This window comes from Pipistrellus kuhlii, unplaced genomic scaffold, assembly GCF_014108245.1.
Source record: "Pipistrellus kuhlii isolate mPipKuh1 unplaced genomic scaffold, mPipKuh1.p scaffold_m20_p_1, whole genome shotgun sequence".
In the NCBI taxonomy this organism is placed as follows: Eukaryota; Metazoa; Chordata; class Mammalia; order Chiroptera; family Vespertilionidae; genus Pipistrellus; species Pipistrellus kuhlii.
Genome location: NW_023425404.1, coordinates 63,966,807 through 63,984,817, shown reverse-complemented (window position 1 = coordinate 63,984,817; position 18,011 = coordinate 63,966,807). Strand labels below are relative to the sequence as shown.

Sequence of the window (18,011 nt, the reverse complement as noted above, 5' to 3'; positions counted from 1 at the left end):
CCATACACAGGGTTAACCCAATTTCAGACTTGGCTTTAATTGCAAAGCTTCCCAGGAGCTGACTGCCCTTACTTGCCCCTCCCCTTCCTCTTCTTCCGCTCCACACCCACAGACCTTCTCCTCGGGGTGCAAAACTGGGTCAGGCCAGCGTGGGGGCGTGCCGCCAGGAGGAAAGCAAGTGTCCCTTCCATCACCACCACCACCCCCACCACCCCTCGGGGCCTGTTTCAATCGAGAGGGTTGGTGGAGGCAGTGAGGCTCTCGGCTGGGCCAGGCTCAGTGGGGGCGGGGGCGCCCCTCCCTGTCTGGCCCAGGGTGCCCCCGCGTCGCGTACTGGACATCTCGGAGCCGGTGCCTTCCAGCAGCTTGGCAATGAAGCCCACGCCGGCCAAGCGCAGCAGGCCGCCTCCGGTGCACGCGTACAGCACGGGGTTCACGCTGCTGCTCAGGAAGGCCAGCGCAATCAGCACTCTGCGCGCCAGGAGCAGCCGCCCACCCACCGGCCCCACCCCCGCCGGGTGGCCGGCCAGCGAGCGGGCCGCTTCCGCCAGGTTCACCATGTGGTAGGGCAGCCAGAAGGCGGCGAAGGTGAGGATGATGAGCGCCACCAGGCGGCCGGTGCGGCGGCTGCGGCGGAAGCGCCGGGCCCGGAGCCTGCGCCCGATGTCGGAGTAGCTGGCCACCACGGCCAGGAAAGGCAGCAGGAAGCCGGTGACGGCCTCGAAGAGCAGGTGGAAGGCCCTGTGTCTTTCCGTGTTGTATTTCGGGAAGCAGTACAGGCTCCTGTTGTCCGGGGAAATCGGGACCACGGTGCGGTACACGATGACGGGCGTGGCCAGCAGGACTGACGCCGCCCAGATGATGGCCAGCAGCCACCTGGCGACCTTCTTGGTGCGAAGCTTCTGGGACACAAAGGGGAGGGCCACCGCCAGCGAGCGGTCCAGGCTCATGGCCGTGATAAGCAGGACGCTGGCGTACATGCTGACCCCGCAGACATAATGGAACAGGCGGCAGCCGGTCACTCCGAACACCCAGGTGCCTCGGGCCACGGAGTGGAGGAAAAAGGGGGCCGTGAGCAAGACGGCCAGGTCTGCCAGGGCTAAGTTCAGCACCAGCAGGGCGGTGACAGAGCGCTTTCGCATCTTTACCAGGATGCTCCACACCACAAAACTGTTGCCGGGCAGCCCCACAGCCAGAGCCACTGACAAGAGGGTGATGGCCATGACACCTAGCGAGGATAGCGAGGAGGGTGCTGCAGGAGATGTAGTGTTCGTGGCCATGGCAAGGATCTGGAGGGCGAGGTGGACATGTGCGTGAGCGAGGGATCCAAGGGTTTTCTGAAATCCTGGACACACCGAGCCTGAGGATTCAAGTCTTTCTCTAAATCAGCAGCATCGGTGCACCTTCACAATATACTGTCCTTATCACGGCCAACTAGTCTGTCTTAAGGGATCTGGCCGAGTAGAAAGACGAATTGCCTAAACAAGCCACATGGCTCCTTCCGGCCCACAGACCCAATTGCAAAATAGCAAGCAACAGCAGTAGTAGCATGTCTGGACTCTTTCTGCCTCTTTCCCTTAGGAGACTCTCAGATTCAGAGCCAAACTGGGGAGATTTCCTTCTCAGTGCTGCACCCCTTAAAAGGCTAACTCCTCTGTCCCTTGCCAAGTCCTTAGTCCCCTCAGTCCCATGGATGTCCTCCAATCCCCGACCCACTCTCCCAGAGATGCCCAGGGCCCACCAGGAATAACAGGGATGGGAGGAGTTCATAAAGAGGAGAGAAGAACAAGTCCTCCCAAATCTTTTTACCACTGGTCAGGCTCTTTTGGAAATTCCTCTGTACCTTCTCTCATGGCTGCACCCCACCCTACTGCACCAAATCCCCTGCTCCCAGGATCCTTACTTACTGGCTTTGCTGGGCACTGGTTGGAAGCTGGTGCCAATCCCAGAGTGGCGGAGTCTATCCCCAGATCGGTCTCAGTGGCAGGGGTCTGGACCCAGGTCTGGATGCTGTCAGCTAAGTCACTCGGAGAGGAAGTACCACACGGCAGGGGGAAGACACATCTTCCTGAGGGTGGGGCTGAAACTCCTGCCCCCTCCCTTCACCAGGAGGGAGGATAGTCTTTGAAGTCCAGAAGAGGCCAGCTGGAAGGAGGACCCTCAGGGGTGGGACTTGATGAGAAGTGCCCAAAAGGGGGAAGGGAGAGAAGAACGAGGGGTGCAGGAGTGAGTAGGCTGGGGTGTGGCCTCATATGCAGGTCTAGACTGGATCATTGAACAGAATAATAAAGTGTGTCATATAGGAGGAGGGAGGGAGGGAAGCCAGAGAGGGGAAGTGGGCTCGGATTGGGAGGGCAGAATGTTGAGAATATTTGTCATTTGTATGAATAAGTAGAGTAATAGGAAATGTAGGGTACAGCTGTGGTTAGGTTCCAGGTTTGGGTTGTAACATAGTGACCTAAAGAGGTCAGCACCTTGTTCTTGGCTTGCATTCAAGCCATGAGTGGAGTTGAAGAAAGAAGTCCCTCTTCCAGCAACCCAGTCGCTCCCTTCACTTAAAGGAATTGGTTTCATTCTAGGGTAATCAATTTTCCCTTCTCTTGGTAGAAGCCAAAGTCCAATCACACAGAATGCCAATTTCTTCCCCTTCCCCAACCATTTGCCTTGTGCTTGCCCATTTGGCTTACCCTGACACATGAGGCTTACCCTAAAATCTGGGCACTGGGCAAGGTCAGTACTGCCTTTTTTCTTACCTCCCCACAGCCAACTGTCCAGTCCCACCATATAGCAGTAGAGGCTGAGCATAGGGAACAGGCATGAGGGAGATGGTACTTCATGCCTGTTCTGACAAGAGGGGAAACCAGGGCCAGGAAAGGGTCACTCTCCCCTTTTCTCCTCTTCTTGAACTCTCCTGAAGAAGCTAAGAACTGAAGTCTTTCCTTCCATCTGACCTTCCTGCTTCCTTTCCAACCCAATCACTCTCAGGAAATGTGCAGAGTGTAATAGTGGTCATGGAAGTCCCTTACCTTTGCAGTGCCCCCACTTTCTCTGCTTTGAGAAAAGCCAGAGCAGAGTTCACCCAGTAGCTGTCAGGCAGAAAATATGATGAAAAGAAATGGACTGAAACCACAGCACACAGGTTCCTCCACAGAGTTGAGGAAGGGCTTTCTGACCACAGAGGATGTTAGTCGGGAAATATGTAACAGAGGAAGTTAGGAACTCCCCTCCCCAGTGCTTGAGGACAGAGGAAGCCTCTGCAGAAGCTCTGGGGTCAATCAGAGGTTCCTTCTGATACAAGCTGCTCCCCATTTCCATTTCTGTCAATGACCTTCCTTCTTCCACCCTAGTCTAGACACGCTAAGCATCCCTGTCCCTCCAGTCCCAACCCGTTTTTGGTGGCCCTGGCGTGACCCTGAGGACTGGGTTTCCTTTGCTATCTCTGCATCTCCCTGGGTGATATGAACAGTCACTAAGGCAGGACAGGGGGTAACAGTCAGGTTGTCCAGAACTTAACAACCATCTTGGTTGGCCAGGGATTTAGGGGATTAGGATAAAAGACTTTCAGTGCTAAAACTGCAAGTTGGTCACCCTAGTAACCACATGTGTGTGCCTCTCATCCTGCACCCCAAACTCAAAAGTATCAGGATCCAGAACAGTTTTGAAGCCTACAGGTAAAGAAATTCCAAAAGATGGGGTCTGGGAAATGTTGGGGAGGATGGATGAGGAACAGCTCGCAGTCAGGAGAGAGAAAAAAGGAGAAAGGAGAAATGGTACTTCCCTGAAAAATTCTTCCTGTCCTCCAGATATCCACACTCTTCCTCATACTCCCTCATCTCCAACCCCAAATGCCCTCTGGATAACTGAGTGCCTGCTCCTGGGCTCTTTTTGAGTCAGGTGACCTTTGTGGGGAGAGTTAGATTCAAAGAGGAGGCTAAGTCTCGGACTCCTACGGCCCCTCCCCCACTGCACCAACCACAAGGCAGACAGGAAAACGCTCCTTTCAAACCCCACAGATTGACTTTCAGCTTCCAGGGCCAGTCAATCTCTTATAGACCCCAGAGAATGGATCTCATCCCCACCCCACACCCAAGCACCTATACCTTTATTTCCTCATTCTCCCCTTATTTGCAGAGTGGTTGTATGGCCTGAGGGAAGTAGGCCACCTGAGCTGGGGAGGATGGGTCAAGGCCACTGCCCAGCCTTGGCCTGACCCGCAGGGAAACCAGGTGGCTTCAGTGCAACGCAGGCATGCTGAACCTCCGGAGAGCACACTTAAGCCATGGTGTAATGGCTGCACAGGGTCTTTCACAATAACTGTTGGCAACAAATTAGCAGCTCTGGCACATGGGCACATGCCAACCTGCAAGTGCACAATTTCATTAGCATGAACCATCATCCCTGGCAATCCCTCAGTTTGGAGGAACCTGGGCCTGCCCAGGTACATAATTCTGCCCCGACAGATCCAAACTGGTCAGAGTCTTCCCAAGGCTCCCGATTGGTCTCTGAGTTCTGAGGGGTGATGGAAGTGGACAGGGAAGAGCAGGATTTGGTGTCACGGGTCCCATTCCTGGCTGTCCTTTGCAGCCCCGCCCCCCGGGTCTCCGTTGCCCAAGCCCCGCCCCACTACTTTGAGCCGAGGGGTGGCTCGGAGTTCCATGGTCCCCTCCCTGGAGCGGCCGCACCCTCGGGCCTCCCCAGAGCCCTCAAACAGCCGCGTGAGGAAGCGGGGGCCTGCGCGGGGCAGCAGGTCGCCGGCGGTGAAGAGGTAGAGCACCGGGTTGATGCTGGAGCTGAAGAAGGCCAGGGCCGTGGTACCGGCCCTCGCTGCCTGGCTCGCTCCGCCCAGCTTCGCCAGGGCCCCTTCGGGCGGCGCCAGCGCGGCCACCGCCTGCACGATGTTGACGGCGTGGTAGGGGGCCCAGAGCAGGCCGAAGGCCAGCACGATGGCGCTCACCAGCCGGCCCACCCGCGTGCCGCGCCGGCCGGAGCCCCAGCGCGCGCCCCGCAGCCGCGCCAGCGCCACGCTGTAGCAGCCGAGCACCAGCCCGAAGGGCAGCGCGAAGGCCGTCAGCGTCTCCAGGCTCAGGTGCACGGCGGCGTGGGTCCGCGACGGGTGGCACAGCTGGCACAGGCTGCCCCCCCAGAGGTGGCGGTAGACGGCGGCCGGGACGGCGAGCAGCAGGGCCGCCAGCCAGACGGCGAGCAGCAGGCGGCGGGCCAGGGCCGGGCTGCGCAGCCGGGCCGCCAGGAACGGGCGGGTGACGGCGAGGCAGCGCTGCAGGCTGAGCAGGCTGGTGAACAGGACGCTGGCGTACATGCTGAGCGCGCACACGTAGTACACGGCCTTGCAGCCCACCTGGCCCAGCGGCCACGCCTGCCTCACCAGGAAGGCCACGAAGAGCGGCGTGAGCAGCAGCACCGCGCCGTCCGCCAGCGCCAGGTGCAGCACCAGCGTGGCCGCCAGCGGCCGCCCCCGCGCGGGCCGCCAGCCTGCCAGGCTCCACACCACGAAGCCATTGCCTGGCAGCCCCAGCAGCGCCGCCAGCAGCAGGAAGACCGTGCCTGTGGCCCGCGAGGCGGGAGAGCTCAGCAGCGTCTCGTTCCCCGGGGGGCGGTAGCAGTCTGTCATCCTTCTGTACCTACAGGGGGCTAGGAAGGACCAGGGTGCGCATTCAGGGGCTGGGGCAAAAGCCAACGTGACCCCTGATGCTAGGGGAGAAGGAACGGTGCCTCCCCTCGCTTCCCTGACCCCTGCCTCTCTTCTGTCTGGGACCCCTGGCTTCCTCTGGGACCCCAGCCACAGCTCAAACACTACCTCTTGGAATCCAGATCCCCTGCTCTCAGTCAGCTGAGCTGACTCCCAGTCCTGACTCCCAGGCTGTCTCCACCTCCACCTCCACACCTCTACCCTTCTTTGTCCAGCCCCTTCCCTATGCCTCAGGGCAAAAGTGAGAGGTGGTGAGTAAAGGCCCTTGGGCAGATCTACTTACCCAGCTTCGAGCTAGCAGGGTGAGGGTCCACAAGAGTCCTGGGGAGGCTGAAAGGCAAACAGCTATGGGCTTGGTGCCTACTCCTGTCCGGTGCCTGTCAGATGTGCAGTGGGTGAGGCGAGAATGGGGAGGATTAAGGTGGGGCCTTGCCTGGGGCCCCTCCCTCATCGTATTCCTTCCCATCATTAACTCGTCCAGGCATGTGAGGTCCTGCCTCCCAGGAAACAGGATAAGTGAAGGGGTGCAGATAAGGCTCCCTGGTTGTGTAGGTGGGTGAGTAGGGACACTGCGGAATCCTGACCCTGGGTCCTGTTTCTGTGCAGATCCCTCCCCCAGCTCTGGTCCCAACCCCCCTCACCCTGCAGCCTTATGCTTTCTGGCCTCCTTGGTCTGCACTCAGCATAAAAGGTGACCCAAACTACTCACTTTCCCTGCTGCTCTTTTCTTTCCCTGTTTCTAGACTCCTAATCCTGCTGAGCCTGCTTTTTCCTCAGCTTCCTACCTACCCCTCTCGCCTCTGGCCTTGGGCTCTGCCCCAGTCATTCCACCCCCAGGGCTCCCACTGGGCTGTCAATGACAGCTTTCAGTATAAAGCACGGTGCTAAATCTTGTGGGGCCTGGGGGGATGCTTGGAGGCCTGAGGGGCATATAACCTGGCTGAGGAGTTAACACACACAACCATGAAGAGACCACATTCCTAGGCTGCACCAGGTTACAAGAAAAAGGGAAAGGTTGCAGTGGTAGAGACATGCTGACCTTTCTCTGGGTGGAAAAGTGAGACCAAAACTTGGAAATTAAGAAATTTGAGGGGACCTGGTTCATTGATAACATTGAGGAAAGGGGAAAGGCCGGTGCCATTCAGCAGCCAGAACTGGGGGTTCCTTGGGAGCCAGAACACCAGTACTGTCTCCTTTTGGGTTCCCTCCAAATCAGAGTCTGAGTTAAGGTGATCCTGTACTCATTAAATATAACTGAACAAAACTTCAGAGACCTGTGGGATAATATTAGAGATCAAACAGAAGCATAACTAAACTTCCAGAAGAAGAGTAAAAGAAAGTCAGATGGAAAAGGACAAGAACCATATGATTTCACTCATATGTTGGATATAAATCAGGAAGCCACAAACAAACTCATAGACACAGCAACACAGCTTGGGAAGCAGGAGTGAGAGAAGAGAGGGAAGAGGAAAACCAATAAGATTGTTATTGAGCTCCCCCAGTAGGCATCAGGAATGTCTAAGAAGTGCCACTGAATGAGAAAGAGGAGGCATTGACACTCCTATACACACTTGAAGCCTGCATTTGTCAGGGGGCAGGCCAGACTGCCAAGGCTTCAAACGAGGCTTCTAGGCAGGAAAGCAGACACTTGCACTCAAGCGAGGAATTCATTGTCAGTGAGAGTCTGAGCTTCCACGCAACTTGTCCAGCACAGCTGCCGCTGAAATCAGGGATGGGGCGTGGAGCACCAGAAGCTAAAGTCCTGATGCCATCAGAGGACACTCCCCCTTCACATCGTCATGCCTATTAAGTGGCCAAAGAAGAAAAGTGAGAAATCCAGAGTGGTTGAAGCAGGCAATTCTGCAGAATTAAATCAGAGAAGTGAGCCAGCTGCTCCCCTAGACCGCGAAGGAAAGCACAGGAAAGCAAGAAGACCCTTGCCACAGGATCCTGGTGGTCCATGGATCAGGACCCATCCTCTTCTGGCGCCCCACCCAGACACACTGCCTCACCTCCCATTTCTCCACGCCCTACCCATGATCTCACCCTCAGCCCCGCCTCCCTTTTCTAATGCAGCAGTTTATGGATTTTTCAGTAGGTGGCAGTATGCACAGCACAAATCACATAATGTAGCTTCTATACCTAGAAATTCGCCACCCTCTTACATAGTTACCATTGACCTCACATCACAAGCTGCCACCAGAGACAACATTCACACAACGCTTCCTTGGCTTCTGCCTGGCAACTCCGGGCCTCAATCCTTCTTCCAGGACCCCATCTAGGCCCCTCCTCTTCTCCCTCCCCTGGGACTTTGCCCTTCTTGCAGGCCCTGAGGGGGAGGAGGGGGAGGGGGGGGGGCAGAGTCCGCTTGACTCATCCTCCACCTCACTGGGGCTGAGGTCCCAGCTCTGTAACAGAAAACATCACGACTTCAGCCCAGCACAGCCGAGAACAACCCAGCCCAGAATTCTTCTGCTCTTTCCCTACACCATGGAGTACCTCTCTGCCATGAACCCCAGCAGCCTGCTCAGGTGACTACTGATCTTCCTCTCCACTCTCTAACTGGAGATAGGGGCAGCGCAACAAATCTCCACTCAGCCCCTTGGAAGCTCATGAACCTGTACCCCTTTCCCTCCCACTCCACTTTCCACAGTGGGCTTGTCCGGCTTCTGCCACCCGCCTCTCTCCCTACGCTACTCTAATCCAACAACCTAAATCCCCCTTTCTCTAACGCTCCAGCTGCATCACCCCCAACATCCCATTACACCCAGCAAACCCCTCATTCCTTGACCTTTTTTCCCATCTTCCAGGTCAGTATCCAATATGAGCTCTGAGTTTGGCCGCAGGGTCTGGACCTCAGCTCCACCACCCCAGCGCCCTTTCCGAGTCTGTGATCACAAACGAACCACACGGAAAGGTCTGACAGCCGCCACCCGCCAGGAACTGCTAGACAAGGTGAGTGAGCCAAGTCCCTGGGTTCCTATCCAAGGGGCTCAAAGAGCGAGAACTTGGAATGACCAGCAGAAAGGGCTGAGGTTATGCAGCTACCCCTCCCTCTGAAAACTAAAGCAGGTGTGTGGGGGGGGGGGGGGGGGGGGGGGGGGGGGGGGGGGAGAGATAGGGGCGGGGAATGATCTCTGCTGCGTTTGGTCAATCTATTTTTCCACCAAGAAGCTGGCTTTTCTTTGGGGATAGGTGAAGGAGTAGGGAGGGTTGGAGGGATAGGATTTAGAAGATAGTGTGGACTGGCAATTTGTGTGACAAATCAAGTTCAAATCCTGAGGTGGGTGATTGTCGCCTCCTTCTGTCAAACCTTAGGAAGCTACTAACCTATAAAAATGTCAAAAATTCTTTCTTTTCTGAATTTTAAAGGACAATTGTTAAAGCTAGGACGTGAAACAAGAAAGGCCTGGGAAAGTGAACCTAGGCTGGTCTGCTTTGGCTGACTAAGAAGGCAGAGCAAAGGAGGCCTTGGAGATAGGTTCAGGCGGTTTGTCTGGGATGAGCTGCCGCTGCCCATTGCTGCACTGGTTGCAAGCCTGGTGGGGTCCCTGAGTTTAGGAGATGCATGACTGTTGGGGAAGTTGGGGGAAAGGGGGCGCCTGAGTACTACTGGGGGTGAGAGCACCCACTGGTGCGTTCATTTTTGAGGGGTTTTAAAAAGCTGGGTGTTTAGGGGAGATTTTAGGGGCAGATCTCAATAGAATATTCATCAGCTTTATGTTGATGTACCAAAAATGAAATTTATTCTCTTAACTTCATCTGTCCTTGGCTGTGGTTGGCAAATGGCATTAATTGAATTTCTATCTCCTTAACTAGGGTGATTTAAGCTATTTACCCTCTGGTTGGGGAGAAGTCAAAAAGTCAATTTCTTCATCTATAAAAAGGGAATAATAATAATACACCTCCTTGGATTGTTGAAGAAAATAAAGGAGGATAATGTATGTAAAGTGCTATTGTACATAGGTACCTGGAACTAGTAAAGACAAAAAGATGGTCATTATTACTGAAAACGGTTCTGGAGAACTCTATGTAGGGAGTAGGGGAGCGAGGTGGGAGATAAGATCCCATTGCATCAGGCCCCATTAGCATAATGCCTTATGCCCACTCCCAAAGGATGGACTTCAAGAGAGCCTGGCTAGCTTTCCAATTCCTAATCAGGAGTGACTTGGAGGGGAGCAGGGGTAAATAACAACATGGTAGGAGCAAAGCAGAAGCAAACAGGAAAAAAGGCCAGCTCCCAGTGAGGGTTCCCCAATGAAAGAACAGAGAGCTGGAGCTGTTTGAAGGGATGGCAAGGCACCAGGAAGTAGAGTTGGGACATCAACCAGTGTCTGGGGCCAGCCAGGAGATGCTGGCAGCTGTAGAGGGAAGGCTCTGCCATTCCCCTCCTGCTTCTTGCTACTGGGCAGGCACTGGAGACCCTGCTGCTGAGCGGAGTGCTAACCCTGGTGCTAGAGGAGGATGGGACTGCCGTGGAGAGCGAAGACTTCTTCCAGCTGTTGGAGGATGACACATGCCTGATGGTGCTGGAGTCTGGGCAGAGCTGGAGTCCCAGCAGGGTGAGGCCTGTACCGGGTGGGCTGCTTTAGGCCACCAATCCTTTATATCTCTCCCAAGCTTATCCTCCTGCCTACCCCTCATCGTGAGGGCAGAAGTGATGAGAGAGGTAAGGAGTTTTTAAGGACACCTTATGGTGGACTAACAGTCCAGGCAAGGGTGGGTCTGTCCCACTACTGATGGGGGTTGATGGTGGATGTGAGGGACCACTGTACTCATGGAGGTGTTCTTCAGAGTGGGATGCTGTCATATGGCCTGGGCCGGGAGAAGCCCAAGAACAGCAAGGACATCGCCCGCATCACCTTTGACGTGTACAAGCAAAACCCTCGAGACCTCTTTGGGAGCCTGAATGTCAAAGCCACATTCTACGGGCTCTACTCCATGAGTTGTGACATTCAAGGACTTGGCCCAAAGAAAGTACTCAGGTCAGAGACCAAAATGTTTTACTTCCCCATCCCCAGTTTCAGTTCCTTAATTCCTTCTCCTGCACTCACCTAACCCATTAGCTCTCAATTATGGAGAGCCCCCAGCCCCACCCCCCAGCTCTATGTCCTCCTGGTCACCTGACTGCCTCTTGTCTCTGTCCTTCAGGGAGTTCCTCCGATGGACCTCCACACTGCTGTATGGCCTGGGCCAAATGCTGCTGGGAATTTCCTCTACCCTTCGCCATGTAGTGGAAGGGGCTACACAGTGGCAGCAGCAGGGTCACCTTCATCCCTACTGAGAAGGGGCTCAGAGCTTCTGCCCTAGAGATGGCTGTAGGGACTGTGATGACATCCGGTTTAGGGACCTGCAGTTAGTGCAGACTAGATAACTCACCTGGTTTTCCACTGCCCTCTGACCCCATCAGCATAGCGCCTTATACCCCTAACCTGTACCCACTCCTGAAGAATGCTGTCCCTCCTTAGCCATCCTCTCAGCCTCCCACCTACCCTGAAAGGCCCAACCTTTCCCTAGGCATCTTGATAGCACTGGTTGTTGCTGCCTCTAGAGTTCCTACGTCTCTCGCTGAGCTCCCCAGCACGCTGAAGACAGCCCTCCTGGACTTTACCTTGAGATCTCTTATTTCTTCATACCCTTCCCCCGAAGAATAACAAAGACATTTCCAATACAAATATAAAAATGTTTATCAATAACACTTTTTTGACTTCAATGACTGATTTAAATTAGTGAGGGGAGTACAGATACTCCCGTTCCTCCTACCCATAAACACCCAGTCCCAGATCTGAAGGCCTCAGTCTTCAAGAATTGAGTTCAAAACCCGCCTCCGCTTGGCCACTGCCCCCTGTTGCTGTTCCCAAGCTTCTCGGCGCTTCAGGAAGGTAGTCAGGGCCACATTTCGAGCCACATGGTGGCCAAAAGGGTCTTTTATCAGCTCTTGGTTCCGCTCTCCTGCAAAGGGAACCATCATGTTCAGTATCAGCATGCAATCACCACCTATGCGTGAAGAGACTCTACTTGGGGTGAAGGTCTCTCCATTCTACCTGGTCCCTGGGTCTGCTTTGGGATAAAGTTAACCCCTCACTCTCCAAAGAACTGGGAGGAGGATAAGAACATAGGACTGCACAATCAACAGAGGGAAGGGGAGAGCAGACTGCTAAGCACCATGGCCAAACCACCCTTTGGAACTGAAGTCTCTGCTGAATTTAAATCCATCCCCCAACCACCCAGCCACCCAGCCATTTGGAGTAAGGAAAGGGAAGTTTGGAAAGAGACCTGATGGTACTCACCCAGCTCAGCAGCAATTTCCTTCCGGGCCCCCAAGGCTGCTCCATTCCAGATGGCATCTAACACACGGCTGCCATGGCGACTGCAAGCCAGAGCCACATACTGTCCCTGCATTGAGACAGACAAGGTAGGTCCCCCTAGGGCAGTTCTTAAAAATGTACTGGGGAGGGCAGAAGGGAGTGGAGTTTTCATTTAAAGACTGAGTCAAAAGAATCTAGGAAAGACAGTCCGGGGGAAGCTCTAAATGGGTAATGGTGGAGGAATCAAAGCAGAAGTCAGAGTCTAACCTTTAGGATCTTGAGCACACGGCGGCGCTGCTTGCGCGTCACAGAAGGGCTGGTCAGGATGGCATCAAGCACATGGGAACCAGCAGGGCTTTGGGCCAGAGTCAGAAACTGTGGTCCTGTCAAGGCACCCAGACTTCGAAGGATAAGGCCAGGAGTGGAGAAGTGCAGCAGATGCTGGAGCAGTAGAGATCCAAGGACTGTCACTTCCCCCAGGGCCTTGGCTGTGCCCATTTCAACCTGAGAACAGGAATAGGCAATCAGGAGGCAGCCACCAAAATGCCACCTCCACTTGGATGAAGCCAGAGCTCTCACCACCTTCACCTCCATAGTGAGAGGCTCCCTAAGCCCAGGGAGACCTGGTCCCCAATCAGGCACTGGCTTGGTCTTTCCCCTACCTCACCTGGTGGTCCGCAGGCACTGCCCCCTCCTCCTCCACCAATCCATAGTACACCTCATAAGCCATCAAAGTGGCAAAGAGAGGCACACAGGCCACTTGCCGGGAAGAGGGTTCTGCACAGTGGAATGCCTAGATGAGAAGACAAAACATAATGAATATGAGAACTGACTTTAACCCTGAATTTCTAGATAAGGGAAAGCATTTAGGAGTGGTGAGAATGCCTAACTTCACAAGCATATAAGCTGCATGAGGACAGGATCTCGTCTGCCCTGCTGTATCTCCAGCCTCTATACATGTAACAGGGGTCAATAAGTATTTATTCCTTAAATAAACTTCTCTCTTTGTTCTGGGAGAAAATTTTCTTTTTCTTTTCTTTTCTTTTTTTTTAAAAATATATTTTATTGATTTTTTACAGAGAGGAAAGGAGAGAGATACAGAGTAGAGAGTTAGAAACATCAATGAGAGAGTCATCTATCATCTGCCTCTTGCACGCCCCCTACTGGGGATGTGCCTGCAACCAAGGTACATGCCCTTGACCGGAATCGAACCCGGGACCTTTCAGTCTGCAGGCCGACGCTCTATCCACTGAGCCAAACCGGTTTCGACTGGGATACAATTTTCATTCTAAGGCTATGAGATGGATTTGGCCTCATTTCCCCTTGTTATCTTATGAACTCCCTGAGCATTGAATATCTTGGGGCCAGAGATATAATGACTAAAGATTCGATAAGTCTTAAAGAGATAAAATTTGAACCAAGGGCATAAATGGGTTGCAAGTAACACCCACTCACCTCTAACAACAGCTGCAGAACCTGAGCTTGCTGGGTCCCAACTCTGCGGCAGGCTCCCACCAGGGCAATGACTACCCCTGTGTGACCCTGTGCCAGCACAGCTTCCAGGGCAGGACTCAGCTCCTCAAATATGGGGGACAGCTGTGGGAAGACATGGGGTAAAGAATTTTTGGCATTCTGGTAACTGTGGACTAAGTTATTCAGAGAAATCTTTCTGCCCAAAACAACTAAAAATGCTAGGTAAGATAAAAAAAAAAAAAAAAAAAAAAAAAAAAAAAAAAAAAAAAAAAGCATTGCCAATGTCAGGACTTTGGTTGGGCTGGATAAAAAAGGTTCAGAACAAGGGTGTAATCTTAAAGGAGCTGCCTCACCTGGAGAGGGGACATTAAACTACCATACTGTCAGGGTAAAGAAGAATGAAAATCAAACCTTCCACTCTAACTCCCAACCCATGAGTTCCAGAGGAAACATGCCCTGGCACTAAGCAGCAAAGGAAAAGAGAAGCTGTGGCAGCTCCAGTGCTCATTTGGATTTGTAGCCAAGTACCCAGTCTGGGTGGAACCTCAAGCTGCTAACTTGGATTAAGCCAGTCTCCTGTTGGTATTGACTTTTGAAAAAAGCCAAAGCAAATCCTTTCTGGGAAGAAGACACCTTCACCCTATGCTCTGGGAAACCTCCAGGAATAACTTTTTAAGGAGAACAGCCAGCAACAGTCAGAGATAGGCATACCATAAAATAAGGCCCAATGAACAAGAACTACTAGAAGCAACAGCGTAAAGAAACAGACCCAGCCAAGTTCCCAGGGACTCACGAGCTCAGGGGTAGTGACAGCATCTAGTAAACGCTGCAAAGGGAAGTTGGCGATGGGATGCGCAGCCATGGCCTGCAGCTGCCCTTGGAAATGATCCTCAAAAAGGCTCTGGAGCCTCGGGGGCTCCAACACCAGCAGCACCTGCTCCAGAAGTCTGGAGCTCGTCTGATCCCGCAGAAACAGCAGTAGGGGACTGGAGACAAGGAGAAGGTAGTTTAACTCCACTCCATCCAAAACACCTACACACCTCACTTATTATACACACCCCATCAATCCCAATCAATCCTGAGGCCTGACCTACCTGCCATCTGCTGAGGAATTGCGATTACTCAGATAGTCAATCACAGCATTACAGAGGTGGGCACACAACTGGGGCAGTTTGCGGTGTAAGATCTGTAAGGCCACTTGAAAGCAGAAGCTGGAGATCTTGTCAGTGATAAACACTGTTGTGAGAGAGCAGAAATAATAAAGGTAGCTTTCCCAAAATCCAGACAACATGTGCAACCTCACACAAGGTACAAGGAACCATGGACAACGGGTATACAGTGTCTTTGCAACACAAATCAGATCAGATTTGAAAAGAAGACTAAGTAAGGGCCTTATCCTATATAATAAAGAGGGAATATGCAAATTAACCATCACTCCATCGCAAAGATGGCTGCACCCACAGCTGAGGCCAAGGTCCCATAAGGAGCCTTAATGAGCAATCAGCAGGAACCTGAGGCTACGCCTTACCCCGCCCCCATGGAACTTAACAGGGGACCTCAGGCTGCTCCCCCCACCCCAGCACCAGGCCAGGGGACCTCAGGCCATGCCCCCACCCAGTGGAGCTTGACAGGTGAACTCGGGCCATGCCCCCCACTCAGCAGGGCTTGACAGGGGACCTCAGGCCACACCCCCCACCTGGCGGGGCTTGATGGGGGACCTCAAGGTGTGCTTCCCATGCTGGTGCTGGGCTAGGTGACCTCAGGCTGCTCCCCCTGCCCCAGCACCAGGCTGGGGGACCTCAGACAGTGCCCAACACCCATTGGGACTTTACAGGGGATCTCAGGAATTGTGTCCCCTATCCTGGCGCCGGGCCAAGGGACCTGAAGCTATGCCCGCCCCCTGCCTAGCAGGGCTTGACAAGGGTGGGACTGGCCGGGACTAAATCTAGCCCAATTGGGGGAGTGGGGGTAGTGGCCAGGTCTGGGTCTCACACGATTTTGAGGTGCATGTGGATGGGGGGGGGCTTGACTCTGGGTCTGGTGGTGAGCCCCAGACTCTGACAGAAGGAAGGTTTTTATATACATTTTACTAATTTTCTTTCATCTCTGACACTTCAATTATAGAGAAAGAGCAAAAAGCAATATTAAATTGTTTCCTCTAATTAATCCCCCTTTAATGTGCATGAATTTCGTGCACTGGGTCACTAGGTTGAAGATAATCACCTCCAGAAAAGTAGATCCTAGCCCCTCCTCCTATTTCCCACCTTACCAGCAATGTCCTTCAGAAAGCAGGAACTCAGGTCCCGAAGACAATTCAAGAAGGATTCAGGAACCTCAAAATCAGCTGGTTTACATTCCCGAGTTGGAGTCCTTTGTGCTTCTGAAGGAAGATCAAGTGGCAAGATCACAAGCCACCATACCAGAGGGAGAATTCCAAGGTCAGGAATTTTCAACCTTTCCCATCTCATGGCACACATAAATGAATTACTAAAATTCTGCACCACACAAAAAATATATCTTTGCCAACCTGACAAAAATATATTTATAGTTTTGATTCATTCACACTGGACAGCTATTGTTGTGTTAGGTGTTGCTTTTTTCTTTTTTATTTGACAATCTAAGGGAAATGAGGTCAGTGCCCCTGACTAAATAAGAGATTATCACATGTTTTAAATATTCTTGCAGTGTGTCACAGCACACCAGTTGAAAATCGCTGGAACAGATGAACAATGATTTAGCTTAAAAATGCAGAACACAACTGAATTTCTCTTCTCATCTAGATGACTGGATTGAGACCACATTTCTGTTTCAATTTGTCTGAGAAACTTCAACCGGCTTTCCTATGGATCAGGGGAGATAGTCCAAACTCCTCTGCCAGAAATTCAAGATGTCCCAAAATCAGGCCTTATCTAAATTCTCTAACCTTATTTCCCATTTTTTAAAAATTTAGCTCACTGCCTATGAATGAATCACGAAATCAATTTCGTGGGTCTCAACCAGAACCTTTTTAATGGAATAGAACAGAATAAAAAAGGAAAGGAAATATTAGAGTGGGTTGCATGTAGTGAGGGTATTATTTCCTGATCTTCTGCTAATATGTGCCTAAATACAAATGTACACTGTGTCAGGTTTAGCTTTAGAACAGAATAAAAAAGGAAAGGAAATATTAGAGTGGGTTGCATGTAGTGAGGGTATTATTTCCTTATCTTCTGCCAATATGTGCCTAAATACAAATGTACACTGTGTCAGGTTTAGCTTTCCCTAAACGCACCCTACCTCTGGGCCTCTGCAGCACACTAATCTTGGGCCTGCTGAGCCCTCAACTAATTTCTCTGTTAGTTCTTCAAGGTCGTGAAGAATTAATTACTCTTCTGCCACTATCTCCTCTGAACTTCCTACACTCTCCTTTCCTCTCGGCCCACTTCCCTGTCTTGTAATACTTACCAGGTGACCGGGAGCCCCGGTGTCTGGCTCTCTCGGCCTCCAGAAGAGTCCCTCCTAACACCTGCAGCAGAGTTCTGACCACGAAGCTGCCATGTGTGTCTCCACAGTAGAAGAGAAAATCATCACACACCTCAGAGGCTAGTCCCAGCACCAGCTCCTCCAGGGTGTCCAAGGGAGGTTCTTTCTCCTCCTCCTCCTCAGCCTCTTCCTCCTCTTCACAGCTCCCCAACAATCGAGGCAGCTGCAGCAAAGCACTTTCCAATACATGGACCCCACATCGATGGCAGGCCACGCTGCGCAAGTTGGAGCGCAAAGCAGCCAATACTCGACACAGAGGTTTCAGGGGGCTGAACCCCAACAGTTCCTGCAGCATCTCACTGCCAGTCCTGTTTGTGGCCAAGGCGAGGGCCTGAGCCTCCACTTCCTTCAAAACATTGTGCACCATCAGCTCTGGAAAGACAAGAAAGAAATGTTTTAAAGAGACTGAGAGGAGGAGAAGGTTATGTTCCATCACTTAACCACGGGGCTGAAGTGAGGAAGAGGACACGAGAGATGAAAACAGTCCCCGAGCCCCGGGAACCCAAAGCCCTCGCCCGCACTGAATTTTATGCCCAGCAAACCCCTCCCTCGGTCCCACCCGGAAAAGCCTCCCCACCTCGTTCTTCTCCGGCCTCCGGGGCCTCTTTCAGCGCCGACAGCGCCCGGCGGAAGTACCCCAGCGCTTCGGGGCTCAGGTGAGGGTGCGCGTCGAGAGCCGGCGGCGAGCGCCCGTCCGGGGAGCGCCCGACCGGGGGCGGACATCTCTGGGGGCCTGAGGGGCGCCCCGACCCCTGGGCCCCGCGCCCCCGTTTGCCACCAGCTGGGAACCGGCGCCCGGCCTTGTGGGGGGAGCGCGGCCCCAGCCCCATGAGTGCTCCAGTTCCGGTCAGCTCGCGAAAGCTGCCTCGGCGGCGGCGTGAGCAATCCGGGCCTGGTGGGCAGGCTCCCACGAGCGTGCGAACGCGGCGCTCCGGGCGCCGCAACGTCACAGGCCCGCGACGGCCCGGCACCGCCCCCACGGCTCCGCCCCCACGGCTCCG

The 18,011-nt window shown here is 53.4% G+C and overlaps 4 protein-coding genes across 8 annotated transcripts; 1 reads left to right on the top strand and 3 right to left on the bottom strand.

The window, feature by feature from the left end:
- Positions 1 to 40: 40 nt before the first annotated feature.
- On the bottom strand, positions 41 to 4,034 carry LTB4R (leukotriene B4 receptor). Its single transcript, XM_036450350.2, has 2 exons — positions 1,908 to 4,034; positions 41 to 1,289 (listed from the first exon to the last, which is right to left on the bottom strand). The coding sequence occupies exon 2, from the start codon at positions 1,278 to 1,280 to the stop codon at positions 228 to 230; it is 1,053 nt and encodes a 350-aa protein (XP_036306243.1). The 5' UTR covers positions 1,281 to 1,289; positions 1,908 to 4,034; the 3' UTR covers positions 41 to 227.
- Positions 4,035 to 4,300: 266 nt separating this feature from the next.
- On the bottom strand, positions 4,301 to 6,714 carry LTB4R2 (leukotriene B4 receptor 2). Its single transcript, XM_036450339.2, has 2 exons — positions 5,991 to 6,714; positions 4,301 to 5,649 (listed from the first exon to the last, which is right to left on the bottom strand). Exon 2 carries the CDS (start codon positions 5,627 to 5,629, stop codon positions 4,553 to 4,555), a length of 1,077 nt encoding a protein of 358 aa, XP_036306232.1. The 5' UTR covers positions 5,630 to 5,649; positions 5,991 to 6,714; the 3' UTR covers positions 4,301 to 4,552.
- Positions 6,715 to 8,074: 1,360 nt separating this feature from the next.
- On the top strand, positions 8,075 to 11,403 carry CIDEB (cell death inducing DFFA like effector b). The gene is made up of 5 exons (XM_036450383.2): positions 8,075 to 8,238; positions 8,518 to 8,662; positions 10,120 to 10,269; positions 10,502 to 10,692; positions 10,859 to 11,403. The coding sequence occupies exons 1-5, from the start codon at positions 8,198 to 8,200 to the stop codon at positions 10,989 to 10,991; spliced, it is 660 nt and encodes a 219-aa protein (XP_036306276.1). The 5' UTR covers positions 8,075 to 8,197; the 3' UTR covers positions 10,992 to 11,403.
- On the bottom strand, positions 11,377 to 17,960 carry NOP9 (NOP9 nucleolar protein). 5 transcript variants are annotated; one of them, XM_036450304.2, is made up of 10 exons: positions 17,588 to 17,952; positions 16,933 to 17,382; positions 15,758 to 15,868; positions 14,583 to 14,724; positions 14,282 to 14,474; positions 13,471 to 13,611; positions 12,683 to 12,808; positions 12,283 to 12,519; positions 11,998 to 12,103; positions 11,377 to 11,659 (listed from the first exon to the last, which is right to left on the bottom strand). In XM_036450304.2, exons 1-10 carry the CDS (start codon positions 17,838 to 17,840, stop codon positions 11,502 to 11,504), a joined length of 1,917 nt encoding a protein of 638 aa, XP_036306197.1. In that variant the 5' UTR covers positions 17,841 to 17,952; the 3' UTR covers positions 11,377 to 11,501. The 5 variants fall into 5 exon arrangements, with proteins under 5 accessions (XP_036306197.1, XP_036306203.1, XP_036306189.1 ...); XM_036450310.2 differs by having other exon boundaries at positions 11,416 to 11,659; positions 11,998 to 12,155; positions 17,588 to 17,957; XM_036450296.2 differs by lacking the exon at positions 11,377 to 11,659 and having other exon boundaries at positions 11,666 to 12,103; positions 17,588 to 17,958.
- Positions 17,961 to 18,011: the final 51 nt, after the last annotated feature.

Coding starts and splice junctions, on each gene's coding strand:
- NOP9 (XM_036450296.2), bottom strand. CDS start 17,840: ATGGGGCTGGGGCCGCGCTCCCCCCACAAGGCCGGGCGCCGGTTCCCA. Junction 15,869..16,932: donor CCGGGGCTCCCGGTCACCTG/GTAAGTATTACA, acceptor ATCTTCCTTCAG/AAGCACAAAGGACTCCAACT. Junction 12,520..12,682: donor CAGTGCCTGCGGACCACCAG/GTGAGGTAGGGG, acceptor TCCTGTTCTCAG/GTTGAAATGGGCACAGCCAA.
- LTB4R (XM_036450350.2), bottom strand. CDS start 1,280: ATGGCCACGAACACTACATCTCCTGCAGCACCCTCCTCGCTATCCTCG.
- CIDEB (XM_036450383.2), top strand. CDS start 8,198: ATGGAGTACCTCTCTGCCATGAACCCCAGCAGCCTGCTCAG. Junction 8,239..8,517: donor AACCCCAGCAGCCTGCTCAG/GTGACTACTGAT, acceptor CCCATCTTCCAG/GTCAGTATCCAATATGAGCT. Junction 10,270..10,501: donor AGAGCTGGAGTCCCAGCAGG/GTGAGGCCTGTA, acceptor GGTGTTCTTCAG/AGTGGGATGCTGTCATATGG.
- LTB4R2 (XM_036450339.2), bottom strand. CDS start 5,629: ATGACAGACTGCTACCGCCCCCCGGGGAACGAGACGCTGCTGAGCTCT.